We start from the raw sequence: 19290 nt of genomic DNA on the forward strand, positions 1-19290 counted from the left end.
TTTTTAGTTCTAATAATACGGATTCCTGCCATTTATTAGCCATTTCAGCTGTTCAACGTCCATCTTCAGAAATTTGTTCACGACTGATGTAGATAGTTCCGACATTTGTAACCGTTCTCTCTTCTATTGGTAACATTTCTGTAATAAAGACCATATCGAATGTGATCACCATCCCTGCATATGATATAGTTAATATAATACTAAATATTATCATTATTTATTATTGTATCAAAGTAGTAAAGCAAAATGATGAGTTTTGAAACTGCCAATACAACAATTTCACTATGGGACATGTTCTACTTGGGTAATCCTCATCGACATATGTACAAGGACATCAAACACTTACCACATATATACGCACAGGTAAATTGGATCTATGAGAGTCACGAACACAAAATGATATTAGTGTTAGAAGATTAAATTGCACCCTAAATAAACTGGAAAGGGGTTGTTTTATATTAAATTATCAAAAAAATATCTGTAATGGATGTATCTATGAATGTTTTAATAATATTTTAGTATTTTCAATTAATGAAAACTATCATTAATCCCCATAAATTATTCAGGCTTGGCCATATTTCTTGACTATGTTGGTATTAGAAAATGGATTGCGACTATGGCAAAGAAAAGAAATACTTAGACTTAACGACAGCATAACCTCGATCAGTCATGCTATCTTGCAAGAGTGTGCCAAGTATATATTTAAAATTTAAACATTTAAGACAATTACAATAAGTTATATCATGTTTATTATGCATATTTTTTATAGATTGTTTTATAGAGGATCAGAACATTGCTTATACTTTTGGATTTATAATAATTATAAGATTTGTGAACTACCTTGGAATTCTGTAGCTTTCTGGTATTTTTCGGCGATTGCGGTTGACTTTTGTTATTATTGGATGCATAGAGCCAGCCATGGTAAACAATTTCAATTTCTATGGAAAAAAAATTACAGTTAATTATTAGTTAATGTGTTATAGAAATTCATATTTTTTGGGCTCAACATCAGGTTCACCACAGTTCTGAGGAATTTAATGTTACTGTTGGAATAAGACAATCGGTATTTCAAAGTTTAGTGGGAATCGTAAGTAGAAAATATTTAAATACTATACAAATTGGTTAAGTTGATATTTATACCACATTAAAACGTTGTTAGGTGTGCTATGCTCCTTTGGCTTTATTTGTTCCACCAGTCTTGTTATTGGTGCATCAGCAGTTGAGTCTCTTATACCAGATTTGGATCCATACCGAAACGATTTCGACTATTGGACCATTGGACTATGTTTTGAACACTCCTGCATATCACAGGGTACATCATGGTACAAGCATAATATTTTAAGTCTAATGAAATATTTTTGACAAACACATATACTATCAAAGGGTATATTTTTAGGGAGCAATCTATACTGTTTAGACAAGAATTATGGAGGCGTTTTAATTATATGGGACAGAATATTCGGAACGTTCCAAGACTTTTATCCGGACAAGCCCATTACGTATGGCTTAGTATACCAGAAAAATGCGTTTAATCCTCTATCATTGCAAGTAAATATCCTATTAACAGAAGGTTCATGTATCTATTCATATTGATCATTCCTTTTTTTTTTTATACATTATATAGTTTTTTTACAATTTAAATTTATATTATAAATGGAATAGTATGAATGGTTGGAAAAATAAATTAAGATCGGTCATCAAAGGACCAAGCTGGGTACCAGGTCTGTCATGGACAGGTCACGACGGAAGGCGCGCTAGTGTAACGAATAATCATTTCAACTTTAGTTTTATTTTTAAATTTTGATCATCTGATTTAGGTTTCAGGACGTAGAAAAAAATATGATGTGAAGATATCTTATGCACTTAAGTCATATTTACTAGTTCATTTCATCGCAGTTGTCAACGGTTATTTTACGTTAACAACAATTCCCCATTCTGTAAGTGCACTGTAATAATATTATTTTTAATACTTTGAATACTGTAGATATATTTATACAGTCATTCTTAAAATGTTTTTATTGATACTATTTTGTACAGATATAAATTAACAATTTAGGTTAAATAATAAATAACAAATTCAAATATTAATAATTCACTCAACAAAAAATTTTATTACAATAAAAATTATAATGCTAGGTAATCATTTAAATAAATATTATGATAACAACACACACAATACGAGTAGTATAATATTATGATTGTAATATAGTTTAAGGATATTAATTTCAACAACACATCACAATAACGGAATCACATTTATAATATTATTGAATAAATATTTTAAAATTTACAATAAATACTAAATTTTATTACATAACAACTAAATATTATGCTACATACATATCAATAAAAATTCACAACGATTAAATTACTAACTTAATGAAAAATCAATTTAACGAGTTCGGTTACAATATAACAAAAACAATTTGTTGATTTGATTAGGTAACATCATTTTTTTTTTAATTTTTACTTTTAAGTAAAACTATTTTAATATATTTAATATTTTACCCATACATTTTATTTTTAAAAATAAGTTAAATAATAATTCCTATTATGTTAATGATTAATATTATCATTTTTAGTTTAAGTCAGTTCCTATTAATTAAGTTATTATATACCATTAAATTAAAAATTAAAAACTTGTATGCATTTTTATTCAGTATAAATTCTTTAAACTAACTACAGAACTATTTTACAAAGATTTTGAAACTATTTAGTAAAATAATACAATATAGTTATATTTAAACAAAAAATTATTAAACCTTCGTGTATTATAATATTCTGTTTTAAAATTGCATTTGCATTTTCTGAGTAATACAGTTGTTATTAGCGGGAGCTTTAGCCGGTTCAAGTTGGGTTAGATTTAGTTTAAGCATCATACTTACCATTGGATAATGGTAAACAATAATCTACTTTATAATCACCAAATGTTCAAATGTAATTTAAAACACACTCAAATATAAGACAAATCAACATGATTCATTTTGTTTGCTAGTGATATAATACTCAACGATTAATATTTTTTATGAGGAGCATATGTCTAACTAATATAATGAGTAATACATTTTATTCGAGATTTATTTATATTTTTACTGTGAATCAAACTTATATTGTCATATATTTAATTTTTGATGAAAAATATGTTTTTACTTAATCGAATTATTATCACATAACTTAAAATAACAAAAATATACGTCTTATGTAAATATGTTATGACGTCAAACATATAATAACTTATTTTAATAAATCTGTAATTATAAATTTAGTTGTTTATCATATTTTCGAAACATTGAGCTGAAAATATTACTTTATCAATATTAGGGAAGCAACATCAAACAACAATTGAAAAAAAAAATAATAATGATAATAAAATTGTATTTTAATGTTTTTTTTTTGTTTTTATATGCATATATGTACCTACTTGCTTCATTATGACATTTACATAAAATTTAAATTTTATAAACTTGTAATTAAAAAAAAAAGAAATTAAACATAAATCCATTACTTGATAAGAAAACATTATAATATCAAATAATATTTTATTAATATTTCGAAACGCACTTTAAATTTTTTATAAACTCTGGACAATGAGATTGGATATGATAGGGCTGAAACTAATACAATTTGACAGAAGTGATAACAATTCTATTTTTTTATTTTGTTCACTTTTGTTAATCCTGAACACAATATAATATAAACCATTGAAACCGTTTGAGATAATTAGTTGTATTATTTGTACCTGAATTGAAACTATAGCAGTTATTAAAATATTTCATGTTTAATTTAATATTTTAAATGTATAAAAATGTAATTTTATAAAATAACAACAAAATTACTTTAAAATAAAAATCGGAATGATTATCATAAAAATGTTATTTTTAATAATATAAAAACGAAAACTTGAGTCAATAATTCGGTGTCATCAGACTATTTTTGAAATATTTATTTGAATTAAAAAAAAAGAAAACATCTGTAAAAAATATAATTTAACTATAACATTTGAAATTCTATGATAATAATATTATTAAGTTAGAAATGTAGGATTAAATGTATAATATTGGTATAATAATATATTAAATAACCACCGTAAGTATGAGATTTAAATTTTAAAATTGTTTAGCATCCAAATTAAATAAAATAAATATAAATTTACTAATACTTATATATAAATAAATAACATATAGGTAAACATATTCTTATTGTTTACATTTTGGTTTATTACTTATTATTAGAGTAATATATGGTATCTACATAATATATTCAAGTGGACATATAAATAAAATTAAAATTAAAAATAAATAAATAACAATGGCCTAAGACGAAATTGTCTTTATACATTTAAAAATGTTCGATGATTTGTCGTCAACTCGTTAATTTGTATAATTTTCAATGCTGTCATTGGTAGAGCTGTGAATTCAATGATAGGGCAGTAGGCAATAAGCATTAGAAATATGCCCAAAAAAAATTTCAGTATAAAAAGTAAAATTATGCATATATAGACTTAATAAAAATAAAATAATAATTAAAATAAGCGTATTATTGTAAATGTGGTAAAAAAAAAAAAAAAAAAAAATATAATAAACATTTATAACGCTGGGATGTTAATATTGATATTAATAGGTACCTCACTAAGTATAAAATTAACATTAAAATTATACATACGAATTAACAAAATATGTACATTATGAAAAACAATTTCTTTAACAATTTACATATTATACAATCGTTTGTTATTTAAAGTGATAGTATAATATTATACTTTATTAGATTTGTATAACAAGTATATTATTATTGATACTAAAAATCATTCACAGCCCTGGTCATAGGAGTGTTAAATATAGTGTTAATAGTACATAATATTATATAGTTTGTAGCTTGTAAACGTTGACGATTAATGTTTCTTAATATTTGTTCTAGGAAATTAATTTTACATGCAAGGCAATTTCTACGTTTTATGTTGTCTGGTCATTGACGAGCATAGGCTTGATGTTCGAAAAGTCCTCATGGTCAAAATGCTTTGAATGCTCAAGATGTTTAACTATGTTCGTTCATCTAATATATTTGGAACCTCAATCGTTTTTGAGTGCATTAACTGTCGTCGTATATCAATTGTTAATGGGTACTTCGGTTGTTATTTGGGCTGTATCATGTTTTGTACGTTAATTTCTCCTTACTTCGACTAAAACATTGTATTGTATATTTTTTATCTTTGTGATGTGTAAAAAAAAAAAAAAAATCTTCACTAGATATTATAATATTATGTACAGTCGTCAGTCAAAAATAACGCACGCATAGTAGAATTACAATTGGAGATCGTTTTATTACAACTTTAGAATTATCTATTTTACATTTTGAGATTAATAATATACAAACAAAAGGTCAATTTTATTTGTAGAAAAATTATGAAAAATTATTTATTTGACGACGTAAAAAACAACTAAGTATTATAAATTCATAGCTAATTTAAATTATGATTATATCATTGATTTTAATAAACTTTAAAAATACATTTAGGTTATAACTTTAGTTTAAATATAATATATAAATATAGTTTTTTCGGCTTACATACGATAAAAACATAACTATCAATAATCATATACAAATATCATAATAGTTCCAAAACAATTATAATAATTTACAGCTTACAGGTTACATCTTCTATATAGACATTAAAATATTATGTTAAACATTCAAAGTACAAAAATCTAGAAATCAATGATTGCCATATATTATTATTTAGAAATTAACTTTGGACGATGATTTCTTTACGCAACAATATTTACAATTGTATAACAAATTAACGTTTTAACATATTATAAGATTTACATTTACCACAATAATATTAGTAGGCTTCTTAATTAAATGTTGTTTAACATATTTATTATTATAATGTTTTTAGTAAAAATGTTAGAAGGTTAAAATTTATTGAAGGTGTTACCTATACATATATTCAGTGTTATTGTCTGATGGTCCAAATTCTTCTCGATCTAGTGAATTCATCAACTCTTCGTTTTTATTTCGAACTGAAATCACAGTACATGTTTTAGCTTACAATTTTACGTTTGTATAATACGATATGAATATTTTTGATATTAAAATTTAATAATTAAGTCATTTAAATGGTTAAATCATTACAGGAATTGCTTCTTATTTAACAATTTATCTTGACATAGCTAGAATATAAGAGTATACATGTATGTTATATACATTTCAACATGCTAACTTAACATTTTAAATATTATATTAATATTTATAGTTATTAGTATGATACTTATTAAGAATATGTTTAGTAAGATACTGTGTATCAATTTTAGAGTATATAGAAAATATATGTGATCCTATTTTGTTTTAAAAAATATCACAACAAAGGCTGAAAGTGAAATAATACGACTGTTCAAAAAATAACTTGTAATGTATAAAAGGGTATTTTTAGATTCTTGACAATTTATGATATTGAAAAAGATTTGCAAGTGAGGGAATTAAAAAAAAAAATCCATGTTCCAACATTATCTTTCTTCAACGAACGATTTCGATGTAAGCTATGTCATACATATCTATGTATATAATATTTTTGTATTCGTGTACGTGCGCTACTGTATTTGCCAACAATGTTTTTGTAACCTTGCCCACTGCAGTCTGCTGCAGTCAATATAAATGTAATTACTCAACAATACATATTGTTTATTAATGTATCTTCACTTTAATTTTTAAATGATGTAATATCTTGAATTATTATAAATCAAATATTATCATTTATTACCTAAGTGTTCTGCTGAATCTACTGTACAATGATATTATAATATAATATTGTATTAAATATACATCAGAATCACACATATTCAAATATCAAAATGGAAATAAATTTGTATAATCATTGTTTTTTGTTGTTATACATAAATACATTTATAAATTTGTTTTATATATACTTGTCTGGGGCCATTATTATCTTATTTAAATAATTACACCTAAACACTAAACAATCATTATTATTGAGCACTATAGCAGTCGATACCAGTACCGTACAAACATATTAGTTGTATCATTATATAATACATAATAGTGTATACACAATACACAATTAGTATCACAATAATATAAGCGTATTATCGTGATACTGAAATACATGTAGAAAACGGATGAAAAACACCTCTTTTTATGAATGAAACACAAGTGACATAAGTGAGAAACGTATACAGTTTTTTTTTATATTGATACGATATATGGGATATAATTATATATAAAAACTAAATGGTTGGTTCGTACAATATTAAACACATAACAAAAGCGTCATGTGAATCTCAACCGTTAAGAGAAAGAATACACAATTATTATACTGTATTTACTATTAATATCCATCATAAGAGGGAAGAATGTTCACGAAAAACAGCTGTTATCTATTATTTATTATTATATGATACCGAGAGCAAATAAAAGTGCATGAAGTGTGATGGGATAAAAGCTATTCAATATATTAGTATACATATTTTACGTATTCTTTGTGTAGCATGACGAAGGCGACACAATTTAACTTATCCGACACTATGATTTTGTTCGAGGAAGTATACGGACGGACGTTTTGACAAACACGTGCTCACGTATGTGTCTGCACTTTAATACTGTCACCATCGTCACGGCCAGTCCATAATAATAAATAATATCATAACCGCGCGCACTATATAGTATAATATATTATATAATAGACAATAGTTATACTAGTTATAGTATAAACACTATAAAATATAAAAGGGATGTTGCACACTAAGTTTCGCGGGGGACTACCGACTACCGGAAGAGAATGCGTTCATATATGATACGCGTGTACGTTATAAATGTTATAATTTTAAATCGACTCCATTCCCTGCAAAATCCCTCAACGTTTGAGACAAAAAAATGAGAAACTAGGAACTATTTGTAGGTAATATTATTGTTCTGATCGGCTGTTGCTTGTTATGTTGTAAATCTGTTAGCTAATAATCATACTGTTTATTTAATCTAGCGCGAGATAAATGTATGTCAAGAGAATTCTCTAATCACAACGATTAAACCAAAAATATATAATACGCTGCGGTTAGAATTAGAAGCGACGGCAAATATCATCTGAACGTGAGTTAGTCATCGCACAACATAGATTTTCGTACTTACGAATTTACGATATACTTTAATGACTTGGCTAAGCTCCATGGGGTTTAAACTTGGCAAAACTGGACACGATAAGTGGCACAATTATTATGGGAAGGGGGAAACGCACGACGTGGTTAAGATAAAGAATAGATTAAAGGAAATGTGCTGACTTCAATAACAATTACATTTTTAAAGATATGGTCTAGAATTAGAAATTAATATTTGGTCAAAAAATTACCTTTAGGTTAAATCCATAAATAAAATCTTGTTACACGCATGATTGATTAAATAGTCGATTTTTAGTACCTACGTCTTACGGTTATAATTTATTATTAATTATATTGATAGTTTATGATAAAAATAATGTTTTTTTTTTTTTTTTTAAATCAAAATGAATAGTTATGAATTGTCCAATTTATTGTACATTATACTATTAAAATTTAATTAATAATCTTATTTTTTCTTTTACGACTTACCAGTTACTACCTATAATGTATAATTATTAATTTAGTATGATGCAAGCAAATTGTGCGATTATTATTATTATATTATTTCTCTTAGCTTTAAGATTAAAAATTGGTTTATTTTAAATTTATATTATATAAGCAATTAACACAATAGGTTAATACCTATTGTTACTTAATTTTATGAAACATTACCCACCGAGTTCGTCAATTACAGGTGCCATTCTTAGTGTTACGCCCACCAACAGCATACAAGTGATGAGCAATAGACCGGCAGTAATGATAATTGTCCATCTCGCTCTTTGAGGTAAGTCGTCTGGATGTATAGTAGGTACGGGATGAGGTCTCATTACATTATGTTTATCTTCTCCAAATCTCGTTCTCCGAACTTTTTTTTTCAACCGAGTCTTTGGGTTTTGAGCGTCTGTATAATGACGATTTTCTTCTGACATGCCAGCAGTGGATCTACATTAATGTAACAATATTTATTTTTATTTTTACGAATTTAATTATATTTACAAATACATTAAACATTTTTAATCTTGACAAACTAATTACTAATGGATACATTTAATAAATATTATTTCGCATCGCATATCTGCATGACAATTTCGTTTATAAATTATTGATTTTGAAATGTTTAAAGAAGGTAAAAATCTGTAATATTATATGTAATTTTGACATAATATAACATGTATGCTTTATATTGATGCCACGTCGATACGATGATTTTTTTGATCATAATAATATACAGCCAAGTGTTTAGTTTGATATATAGTATATATATATATAAATATATAAGTATTAATTTCAAATTGTAATATAATAATATGAGAAAATACAGTTATATTAACTACTTGCTATACATATACGTAACCCATACATATTATATATACTAAGTGATCCTTTTAACATGTGTAAATCTGGATTACAATTTAACATTTACAACCACCTACCTTCTTATTTTTATTACATATGAAGCTACTCAAGTGGAGCTCAAAGTGGGAGCCCTGACTGCGGGTTATTATGATGGACGACTAGCACCGACGGCACCGACCCGCGTACTGAATTAACATTCCGAGGGACGGTTGGGTCCAACTAGTGAACATCAACTACGTGACTACCCAACGAAAATGTACGAATCTGACTTCACAAGCATAAGGTTGCTTGGAATAGCACTGTGACAGCAGAGCTAAGTTTACATGGATAGGTGACCGTTCTCTCTTAATATATTTTATAAGTCCGTTAAAGGTTGGAATTAATTAATTTAGCTGTGCAAATTCTCCTCTACCAACTTAAAATGTTTATACCGATTTTGTAATCAGTATCTATAAGGTCTCAGAGACTGTTACGCACGTGACTGGAACGCAAGACGAGAAATAGCTAACCTTTTAAAATGATTTCAACAATTTCATTTTCATAAATTGTACTAATGTTCCTAAAATTCAAAATTACTAAATTTAAGTTTAAGTTTTTACAATTTTTTAGTTTTTACCTACTATAAAATAACATTTAACTTATTTAAATATAAAAAAATAAACTCTTTACTGTTCATTTTGGTTACGATTTCCTAAATTTTTACAACATTGAACGATATCACATTTCTAATTCAATTTTCCTAGAACATTTTTGTTTAGATTATTTTTTTGTATAATATAAACATTGAATTTTGAACGAATTGTTATTTAGTTATAATATTTACAAGTTTTAACAAAAATTATTTAAAACTTATATATATATAAAATATACAAGTAGAAAAGTAGATCAAAATTGTTCAAAGTACACTTATTGTTCTACTTTACTTCTCTCGTATAAACTTTAAATGCTTAATTTAATTTAATACTAAATTTATTTTTCAGTCATTAAAATTCTCAGAAAAATATTTTGTTGTCTAAATTTAACAATAAAACATGTTTTTAAAAAAGTTGTTTCTTAATGACTTCAAATTAAATATATATTAAAAAAAAAAAAAATGGAAAATATATATAAGTATAGTTATTTTAAAAGTTGATACTTTTTGAGATAACGATTGTTTACTGTTAAAATAATCACTTTGGTTGTAACTATTACCCCTACATATAACTTATTAAACTTTTGTAACTTTTTCTCATTAATTTGGGGTTTCTTTTGAATACTAAATTATTTTAATCTTATAAGTAACGGAATTTTTAATTGTATAAAAGTAATATTCGTTTAGTTTATTAAGAAAGTTTGAATTATAATGTCTGTACCTAAGTTGACCTTATGTTTTATAATTTATTAGTTAATTACATTTTGAACAATACGCTGGATATGGTGTAGAGTTTATACAGTATCACTCTCATATATTGAACATGTTATCATGTTTATCCTTTGAATAATAAGTAATAATAACAACAATAAAATATAATTAACATTAATTATATGAATACTATAATTTTGTAGTATAAATTATTTTTTATTTACAATTAATTAGTTTAAGAGCCTAAAAATTTGATAGTTTGTATAAGTACCTTTGCAAAGCGGCGGTAAGGATGTGTCCACCTAAATATGGTACAGCAGGTCTTTGAGTCTGAGGCCATTCTTCAACTTGGACAGGTTCTTCTTGTCGAACGATTCCATCACAATGGTGGTGATGATGGTGAAATAATTGGTGATCTAGATCATGTCTATGCTGATGATGATGATGGTGATGATGATGATGGTGTTTTTGACATGAATGCATGCAGCGACCCTTTCGGCGTCTACTTTTTTTGTAAATTAAAAAAAAAAATTGTAAATTCATTTTATACATACCTATCCAAATTTCATTCAATTTTTTATTGTAGCAATTAAGTACTTATATAGTAGAATAACATATTGAAATAAAACTATAAGGGCACTAGAATAGTTAGGAAAATTTTGACTATTAATCTCATACAATAGGTAGTTAAAAAAAAAAATCATGGAAGTATAGCATAACTGTACCTATAGTAGATTTCAATCACAATTAAATATTTTAATGGATCTGTTAAATTTGAATTAAGTCTGTATACGAAAAAGGATTTATAACGAAGATAGATTGTCAATCAATATTTCTAAAACAATACATTAATATTGCTATTGGTAATTTAATTTAAGATTTGTACTTAATACAGTAAGTTAAACTAATTGTTGTAAAAAATATAAATGATTATAGTATCATTTCTATTATTGTATTGTTTTTTAACTTATAAGTAGAAGTTTAATAAAACATTAAAACATGTTATATTGACCTATATGCAGTATAATTCATTTTAAGTTGAATTTAGATTGTTATTCGTATATTTAATATATTTTATTCAATTAAAAAATATTTTGGCCTGTAAATTGTATTTATTTTCAGTAGAAATATTTCTATAATCGCTTATTTTATCACAAAATATCTGGTATGTTAAATGTATATACATACATTACGTGGATTTTTCTTTTCAACGTAATATTATATCCAAAGGGAGATATGCTGATGTATTTTACAGTTCAACAGATAGATAAATAGTTTTAATTAATACATCAGAGGTTTCAGTACCAAGCATAAGAAAAATAAAAATATATTGATTTTCTTGAGTGGAAAAACAAAGCGAAACATTTTTTTTTCTGACGGATGATTTTTTTTTAATAGGTGCTAGAAACCCACACATAGTGTAATACAAATGTGACATTTGTTAACTTACATTGAGTAAAAAAAATGAAATGAATTAAAACAAATAATTTTACAGTAATTTATTAAGTAGGTCAAACAAACGAAATATTTAGTATTTTCATACGATTATAATATTTTATGGGCTTCAATTGTAATTGTTAGTGTTTCAGTAAATTTATATTTATTTAGGTAATGATCATTATTAATGCTTATGATTTTCTTTGATTAAAAATTAATAACTCAAATGTGAAAAAATTAAAAACTATTTTTCAATATATTATTATAATATTAATGTATTATAACATTTCTTTTGGAAATATTATAACAATATTTAGTAAAAATGTTGTGGTCACAAAAGTACAATGAAAAACAATGCGTTATTATTATTTGCTCCAATAATATGCATATTGTTTATTCGTATGTTAAACTAAACGTATCAATTGAAATCTGTTAACTTTAGATTTTCAAGAGACAAACATATTTTAAAAATCAATAATAACGTCAGTAAACTTTTCAATGCCTATACTGCTAATAAACCGGGTTTCTCACGTTTCTCCTCAGAGTATATAAACACATACCCAAGTTTGCGTTTGTTTTTTGAATTTTTCTCTGCCAATCTTTGTACCAATAACTTTGGTTGTATCCTCCATTTGAGTTTGGCCTCACAAATATCCGCCTTGATGGATATGACTTTTCGGTTGACTAGTGCCGCCAGTATGTGATGCACTCGGTAGTCTTCGTGGTCTAGCTAAAAAAGTACGGAATCAATTAAAAAATAGTAAACTAAATTTCTATGTTTTATATTTATGTAAAAAAAAAAAAAAATAATAACATTTCATTGAAAATTTCAATACAACAAATTGTTTCACAATAATATATAACACTCACATCCTCCAATTCCTCTGGATCTGTGGAAACTGACTTTTCCTGTAACCGAATACTCGTACTCATTACTTAAGCTTTCGGTTAATAACAAATGCCGTCAGTCATATTGTAACCTGCTGTCATATGAAATAACGCAATTAATAAAACGTAAGTGACTTTTGAAAAATAGCGTGTAAAATGTTAAAATACTAAAATTAAAAACACGTATAATACGTACAATTATTATTATACATGTTGGATATTTAGTAATTGTATTTTTGTTCGCTCTAAATAATTCTAAACAATTCAATTAATGGTACAGAAAAGGTCTGTATAAAATATTAAGTGATTTAATAGTTTGCCAAATAGCTAATGAAAGTGACGACAACGACAACAATTTAATATTTAAAACAGACCTATTTTATTCATTTACAATAATCCTAGGGCGCCTAAGTTAAATATCACTGCATATAAAAATTATTATTAATATAAAACCGTTATTAATATTGAAATACTTATTTAATAGATTACTTTATGAAATTTAATACTAATAATATTAGGTATTGTTTAAAATTAAAATAAAAAAAAAAAATTTTATTTGAAAGACGTTTTTCAAGTTGCTTATGTAACTATTTTAATGTTAAGTTTTAAATTGCAATATGTATTGCTATAATTAAAATTTTTCAATGTTATTCTATTATTAAATTTTATTACTATTTTTATTATTATTAAACATAATTTTAATCATCGCTACTTCTCGTATTAGTATAAGTAGTATTCATAGGACTGTAATTAATAGATTATTATAAATATATAATTAATAAGTTGTAACTTACAAATTTAAGACCTTCTCGACACAAACTCACTCAAAGAGAGGGGATTTACTCATAATTTATATTATGAGTAAATCTTGCCTCACATTATAATATTATAATACATGTAATAATATATATGTATATTATGTATTACGGTAATTTATTTATTTAAATACATTTTTATTATTGTTATTATATGTGTTTGTGTAACGTAATAATGATCATGTTTTTTTCTATACAAATATAGTAAGTTATTTTAATTAGATGGTTATAGCAGCTATTTAATTAAAATAAATATCGATAGTAATTTTTATAATAATTATTTTGAATCGTTCTTATAAATAAATGTAATGAATCAATATGTTTTAAACAAATAACATGTAACTAAAAAATGAGATGAAATTTTGAATTATGATTATAATACTAATAAAATAACATTTTTATTTATCTTAATATTGTATATTTTTAAGATTCTAGATTTTATTGAGACATTTATAAAATACTGCAGTTTTGTGACATTTTTACTATAAGTATATTATTATCATTGATAACTCACAAAATATATTAAACTTAAAACTATTTTCGATTGTTTTAAAAAATAATACATACTTATTATTTTCAATTTAATTTATAATTTAAAAATTGTTATCTTTATTTTCATTGTGAATTAACGAATTATTTTTTATTAAGTATACATTTGTTCATAGAAGTACTTTTTTGTGTAAATGTTAAAGCAAAAGTTAGCGAGAGCTTTATTATTGCACAATTTATTTATGATAGCAGTTGTTGCAATAGGCACTATTGTACATTAGTATTGTTTATTACATAGCAAAATAATTAATAAGCACCTAATAAAAACAAAGGTTTATCACTTATGTTAGGTTTGATTTGAATTACTTAGTTATTTAAAAAATATATTACTGCAAGTTTCAGAGTACATATTGTACACGTGCATGCCACTTTAATTTACCGCAATTAACCTAATATTATTCATGTAGATAATAATCATTCATGTTAATTTGATCTGTTTTAATTTTTAATCATTTTAAAATTTCTTTGATTATAAAAGTATTCTTTGATTAATATTTACTTGCGTATATGTATAATGTATATAATACATTTTTTTTATCGACTTAATAGTTAATAATAATATATTATGAAAGTATTAGCTGAAACTAGAAATTTAATATATAAAATAATTTATCTATTTATGGTAGATTAATGCTTAAAGATGGTTTCGGTAATTAAATAAAATTAATCAATAGAAAAGTTTATGTATTTTACAGTAAGTTGCATTTATATATTATAAATTACAGAATAATGTGGTAACAAATTTATTTTTATGTCTTATTTCTGAGTTATATACAATGTCAAACAATATATTACAGTGTTGTTATACGTATATAACGATTAGTGAACTAAATCAACAACAGGCATAGGCGCATATTACCGAGTTAACGCAAAATAATAAAAAGGTTACAATATCGGAGAATTATTACATTGTATTAGTAGTTTAAAATTTTAAGAACGTTTAAACATAGAACGTTCATTTACAGTGTAGACACATAAAAGTCAACATGCATTAATCAGACGTTATAAATCAATTATAGGAATTCAGTATCTGACCTAATATGGCAATATGTCTAAGTCTATAACATAAAAAACAAATATAAAAATGTTATATACTCAACTATTGTAAACATTTTCTGTTTCTGTGAATTTTAAATGTCATCGATCTATAATGTTCATTATTTGTATAGACTAGACAACAACTAGAGTTACTTACTTCAAAAAAATGAGAAAAAAACAATTTGTCAAGAAATGGACACTAACGAATTGCATCCAATACTTATTTTTGTCAGCTTATCATAATGATTCATCAGATTGGTTTTTTATTCGCAACTTACTGCTATCTAAACAATTATCTAAAAACTATTATGTTTTATCGGAATAATATGTAAGCACTAATCTTCAGGTTATGTCCTTTGGGCTTTGTACCACAGCTCGCATTAAATCGCAAGATTTTAATCCTAACGCAAATTAACACGGACAACAGAAACTGTACAAAATCCAAATATTTACCAAAGCTATATAATTGCACAAGATTATATAATATTCATATTCCATGCATACTAAATTATGGATTTTTGAAAAGTCGGACAGGATAACACGGAGACTGGGCATTTGTCTCACTTTACATACTTTAGCACAGAATGTAGTGATGTATCTTTATTATTATCACTAAAAACAATTCTAAGCAAAGTTTTGTTTATTGTATAAATACAAAAACATAGTATATACATGATTAAATGTAGGTATGTGTGTATAATTTAAATTTTAAAGTATGCTTAAACAAATAATATAAGTGTTTAATTATTGAAAAAATAATGTTATATTTGAGTCAAGTCTCGGAAAATGTTTAGGTACTCGATAGTATTATTCTTTCTGTATTAAAATAATAAAAAATTTAACAAATGATGTTCATGTAATTGGTGTTATTAATTCATCAATTTATTTATTTTTTTTAATTCACTTCACCTTATACAAATTACAAGACTATTTAAATCGTATATTTAAACAAATATATGATTATTTATATAGTTTTGACACTATATAAAATTAATATATACTGTATAGTGATACCTATTTAGTGGTAAATTATTACAATACTATTCAATAATAATGCCACGATAACGTGTGGAAAACTAAAGAAAAAGCAGACTAATTTTTCCATTTGACTGCACCATTTTCACTCTACATTAGATATTGTTTATTTAATCAATTTAATACAGGTAGCTATTGGAATGTTTCAGGGAACGGAACCTAAGGGTCGATAATTTCTGTAAATATTAACTTGTTTCATTTATAAATAGTAATTTAATAGATTTGTAAAGTATCTAAAATAGAGATTAACGAGAATGGAAGTTATGTGTTTTATGTTTGTAAAAATATATTAAATGTTAACAATGCACCTATCTTATTATATATTAGATGATATGTTATTTGAAGAAATATTATTAAAAATTATTGTATAAGAGTTTAATAAATTAAATAAATAGTTATAAACATAAAATTATGAAGTATAAATTGTATAGTATGGGCCACAATTTACTCAACACAACGTGATGCTAGCAGAAGATTGAGAATGTTGAATAATGAAACTTCCTCGTTGATAGAAAAAATTAACTGAAGAATTGAGAAGACAAAAGAAAAATAAATAATTTATAATCCATCATGAAATTAAGTATGAAGAATTACTTCAAAATGCATGCATTAAATTTAATCCTCATCTCACTTTGTGTTTTGTGTTTATTAATAAACACGGTCTATTAATAAATACCCTACTTATTAAAGTTGTACATTTTAAATCAATTTAATACTGAGGAATTACGAGTAACCTAAGTGAAAGTACTGTCCGTTATAATATTAGTGCCTTAATAATGTTTATTGAATTAAAGTTTTTACTATAGATATTCTATTATTTATTGAAACATAGACGGAATATTTATTGATTTTATAATGGTGTTTTTTTATTAAGTATTTTGAGATACACTATTTTTTCGTATAGATTGAAAATTCTACAACAACAATTTATTTTCGGATTTTTATAGTTAAGTGTGATATTTTATTAAAAGATCGAAGCCTAGATTTGTTAGATCAACACCTAAATTTAATTTACATGTTGGGAAAAAATATCTGTGAATATTAAAAGAATAAAAAAAAGTTTAAAGTTGTATTAAATACTAAATTAATTAGTTCTAAGAATAATGATTTATATTTTAATAATTTACAGTTTTAATTAACGTCTATACTATAAGCACTATAGTCTTATTATTTTATAATATAATTTAGTAATTAAGCAATAATAATCTTACATAAAATTAATTAACCTCGAATAATAAAAACTGTTAACTCAACAACATTAAATCGTATAACCCATATACTATAACACAAATTATTATATCAATACTATTGATAATTTCTCACATTATACCTATACTACTTTTTTCTTTTTTTTTTATGCAACTGGATTTCAGAATTACCATTAAAAACAAAATTTTTAATATATTAACGAATGAACCAATGAGCTTCTTTCAAAATAATTTTTTGAAGTGACGATTTATCATTACCTTAAATATATAATATCGACTTGCGCAGAAGTGAGTGTAACTAAAGGGATTTAGTAAGTTCCCAAACAAGACGAGTTCAATTACCTTATTTTTTTGTTTTCCGTCCGCAATTTTTAGTAATATATCATTTAACTCCATGTATGTTTTAAACGTTTGGTTGGTTTTTCGGTATGATATACTAAGATAAACAAGGGATATCAGAATGATTTATGGTGTAGTGAATGCACGTTAGTGGTTATATGTTTATGTAAGAAATTTTGAGGCTATTGTTTGTGCTTTCAATGGTCACGTTTCTGGAACAGACATTATTAGTTTAGGGTAAATAGATTAGATTGATTATAATGCATTGCTGCTGCGCAGTATCTATAAGTTATAACGTCCGAGTGTTAAACTAAATCTATTTAACATAGAATATTATTATAAATTATAATATTTCAAAAATAAATTTTCAATTTAAACTAAGATATGTTTTTTTTGTAGGTACTAAATGATTTGAATTATTCAAGTTAAAGTAAACATTATTTTTAGGTGTACAGCTATTGCTAAGTACTTATTAGTTATTTCAAATGGTTAATAGTATTTAAGGCTCAATATTATGAAAGTTATAATTGTAAGTTCATTTAGTAATTCAAAAAAACTACGAAGTATTGAACAGTTATTGAAAAACATATTAAAATATACCTTTATTGATTAGTTATAACTTATATGTTAATGACACTATACACATATACCATTTAAACCAATATTAATAAATATAAAAATTAGTGATATAGAGAAAAATAAGTATTGGTTAGCTCAATGTTTGAATACAATTTAGGTAGATATTCGATATTGAAGTTATATTGATGGTACAATTTAACAGTTGACAGTTCGATTTATGGAATAAATTTAAATCATAAAATATCCTTCAAATGCATAAAAACAAAAACAAATACTTACATATTTAAGCAGTTATATTTAGTTAAAAAAGAAATCATAATAAAAAGAAATTTGAAAAAAAGAAGGGAAAACATAAACTCAGAAAAGTTCACAGTACCTTTTTGAATACATAGGAAAATGTATCCCTTCACTCCTTCAATGATGTCCTAATTTTTTTAAATGTTAAGTTAAGTTGTTATTATTGTGTTTTATCAAAAATAAAAACCAATTTTTACAAAAAAAGAAAATAAATAAATGTATGAGTATCGGTTAGGTATACGTGTTTTGCGACAGTGTTGCTATCTTTAGTACAAAATGTTGACTACAGCAATAGAGAA

At 24.8% G+C, this 19290-nt stretch overlaps 2 protein-coding genes across 11 annotated transcripts in view; one reads left to right on the top strand and one right to left on the bottom strand.

Annotated features, from left to right (window-relative positions):
• The window catches only part of LOC114121680 (uncharacterized), a 68003-nt gene continuing 48713 nt past the window's right edge, over positions 1-19290 (bottom strand). For 3 of the 10 annotated variants that reach the window (XR_007606973.1, XR_007606969.1, XR_007606968.1), the window contains 7 exons: positions 13114-13226; positions 12804-12973; positions 11078-11311; positions 8785-9050; positions 5939-6023; positions 841-938; positions 28-174 (listed from right to left, as the gene is read on the bottom strand). Coding sequence is in view for 2 of the 10 variants with exons in the window: in XM_050210746.1 (XP_050066703.1) it covers positions 5935-6023; positions 8785-9050; positions 11078-11311; positions 12804-12973; positions 13114-13176 (822 nt within the window). In the remaining 8 variants the exon portion in view is untranslated. Of the gene's footprint in view, positions 175-840; positions 939-3454; positions 6024-8784; positions 9051-11077; positions 11312-12803; positions 12974-13113; positions 13227-18118; positions 18328-19290 lie in introns of those variants that run through there. The other 7 variants (XR_007606974.1, XR_007606972.1, XR_007606971.1 and 4 more) reach the window with 6 other exon arrangements.
• Positions 19-5306, top strand: LOC114121679 (alkylglycerol monooxygenase-like). The gene is made up of 10 exons (XM_027984108.2): positions 19-129; positions 238-363; positions 567-694; positions 770-921; positions 984-1087; positions 1160-1322; positions 1397-1548; positions 1625-1759; positions 1818-1937; positions 4918-5306. Exons 2-10 carry the CDS (start codon positions 247-249, stop codon positions 5161-5163), a joined length of 1317 nt encoding a protein of 438 aa, XP_027839909.1. The 5' UTR covers positions 19-129; positions 238-246; the 3' UTR covers positions 5164-5306.

This window comes from Aphis gossypii, chromosome 1 (assembly GCF_020184175.1).
Source record: "Aphis gossypii isolate Hap1 chromosome 1, ASM2018417v2, whole genome shotgun sequence".
Lineage (NCBI taxonomy): Eukaryota > Metazoa > Arthropoda > Insecta > Hemiptera > Aphididae > Aphis > Aphis gossypii.

What these genes read in the sequence shown, in the direction of transcription:
- LOC114121679 (XM_027984108.2), top strand. Translation starts at nt 247, where the DNA reads ATGATGAGTTTTGAAACTGCCAATACAACAATTTCACTATGGGACATG. An exon ending in GATGCATAGAGCCAGCCATG is followed by an intron (nt 922 to 983) that starts GTAAACAATTTC and finishes AATGTGTTATAG; the next exon opens with AAATTCATATTTTTTGGGCT. An exon ending in ATATCACAGGGTACATCATG is followed by an intron (nt 1,323 to 1,396) that starts GTACAAGCATAA and finishes GTATATTTTTAG; the next exon opens with GGAGCAATCTATACTGTTTA.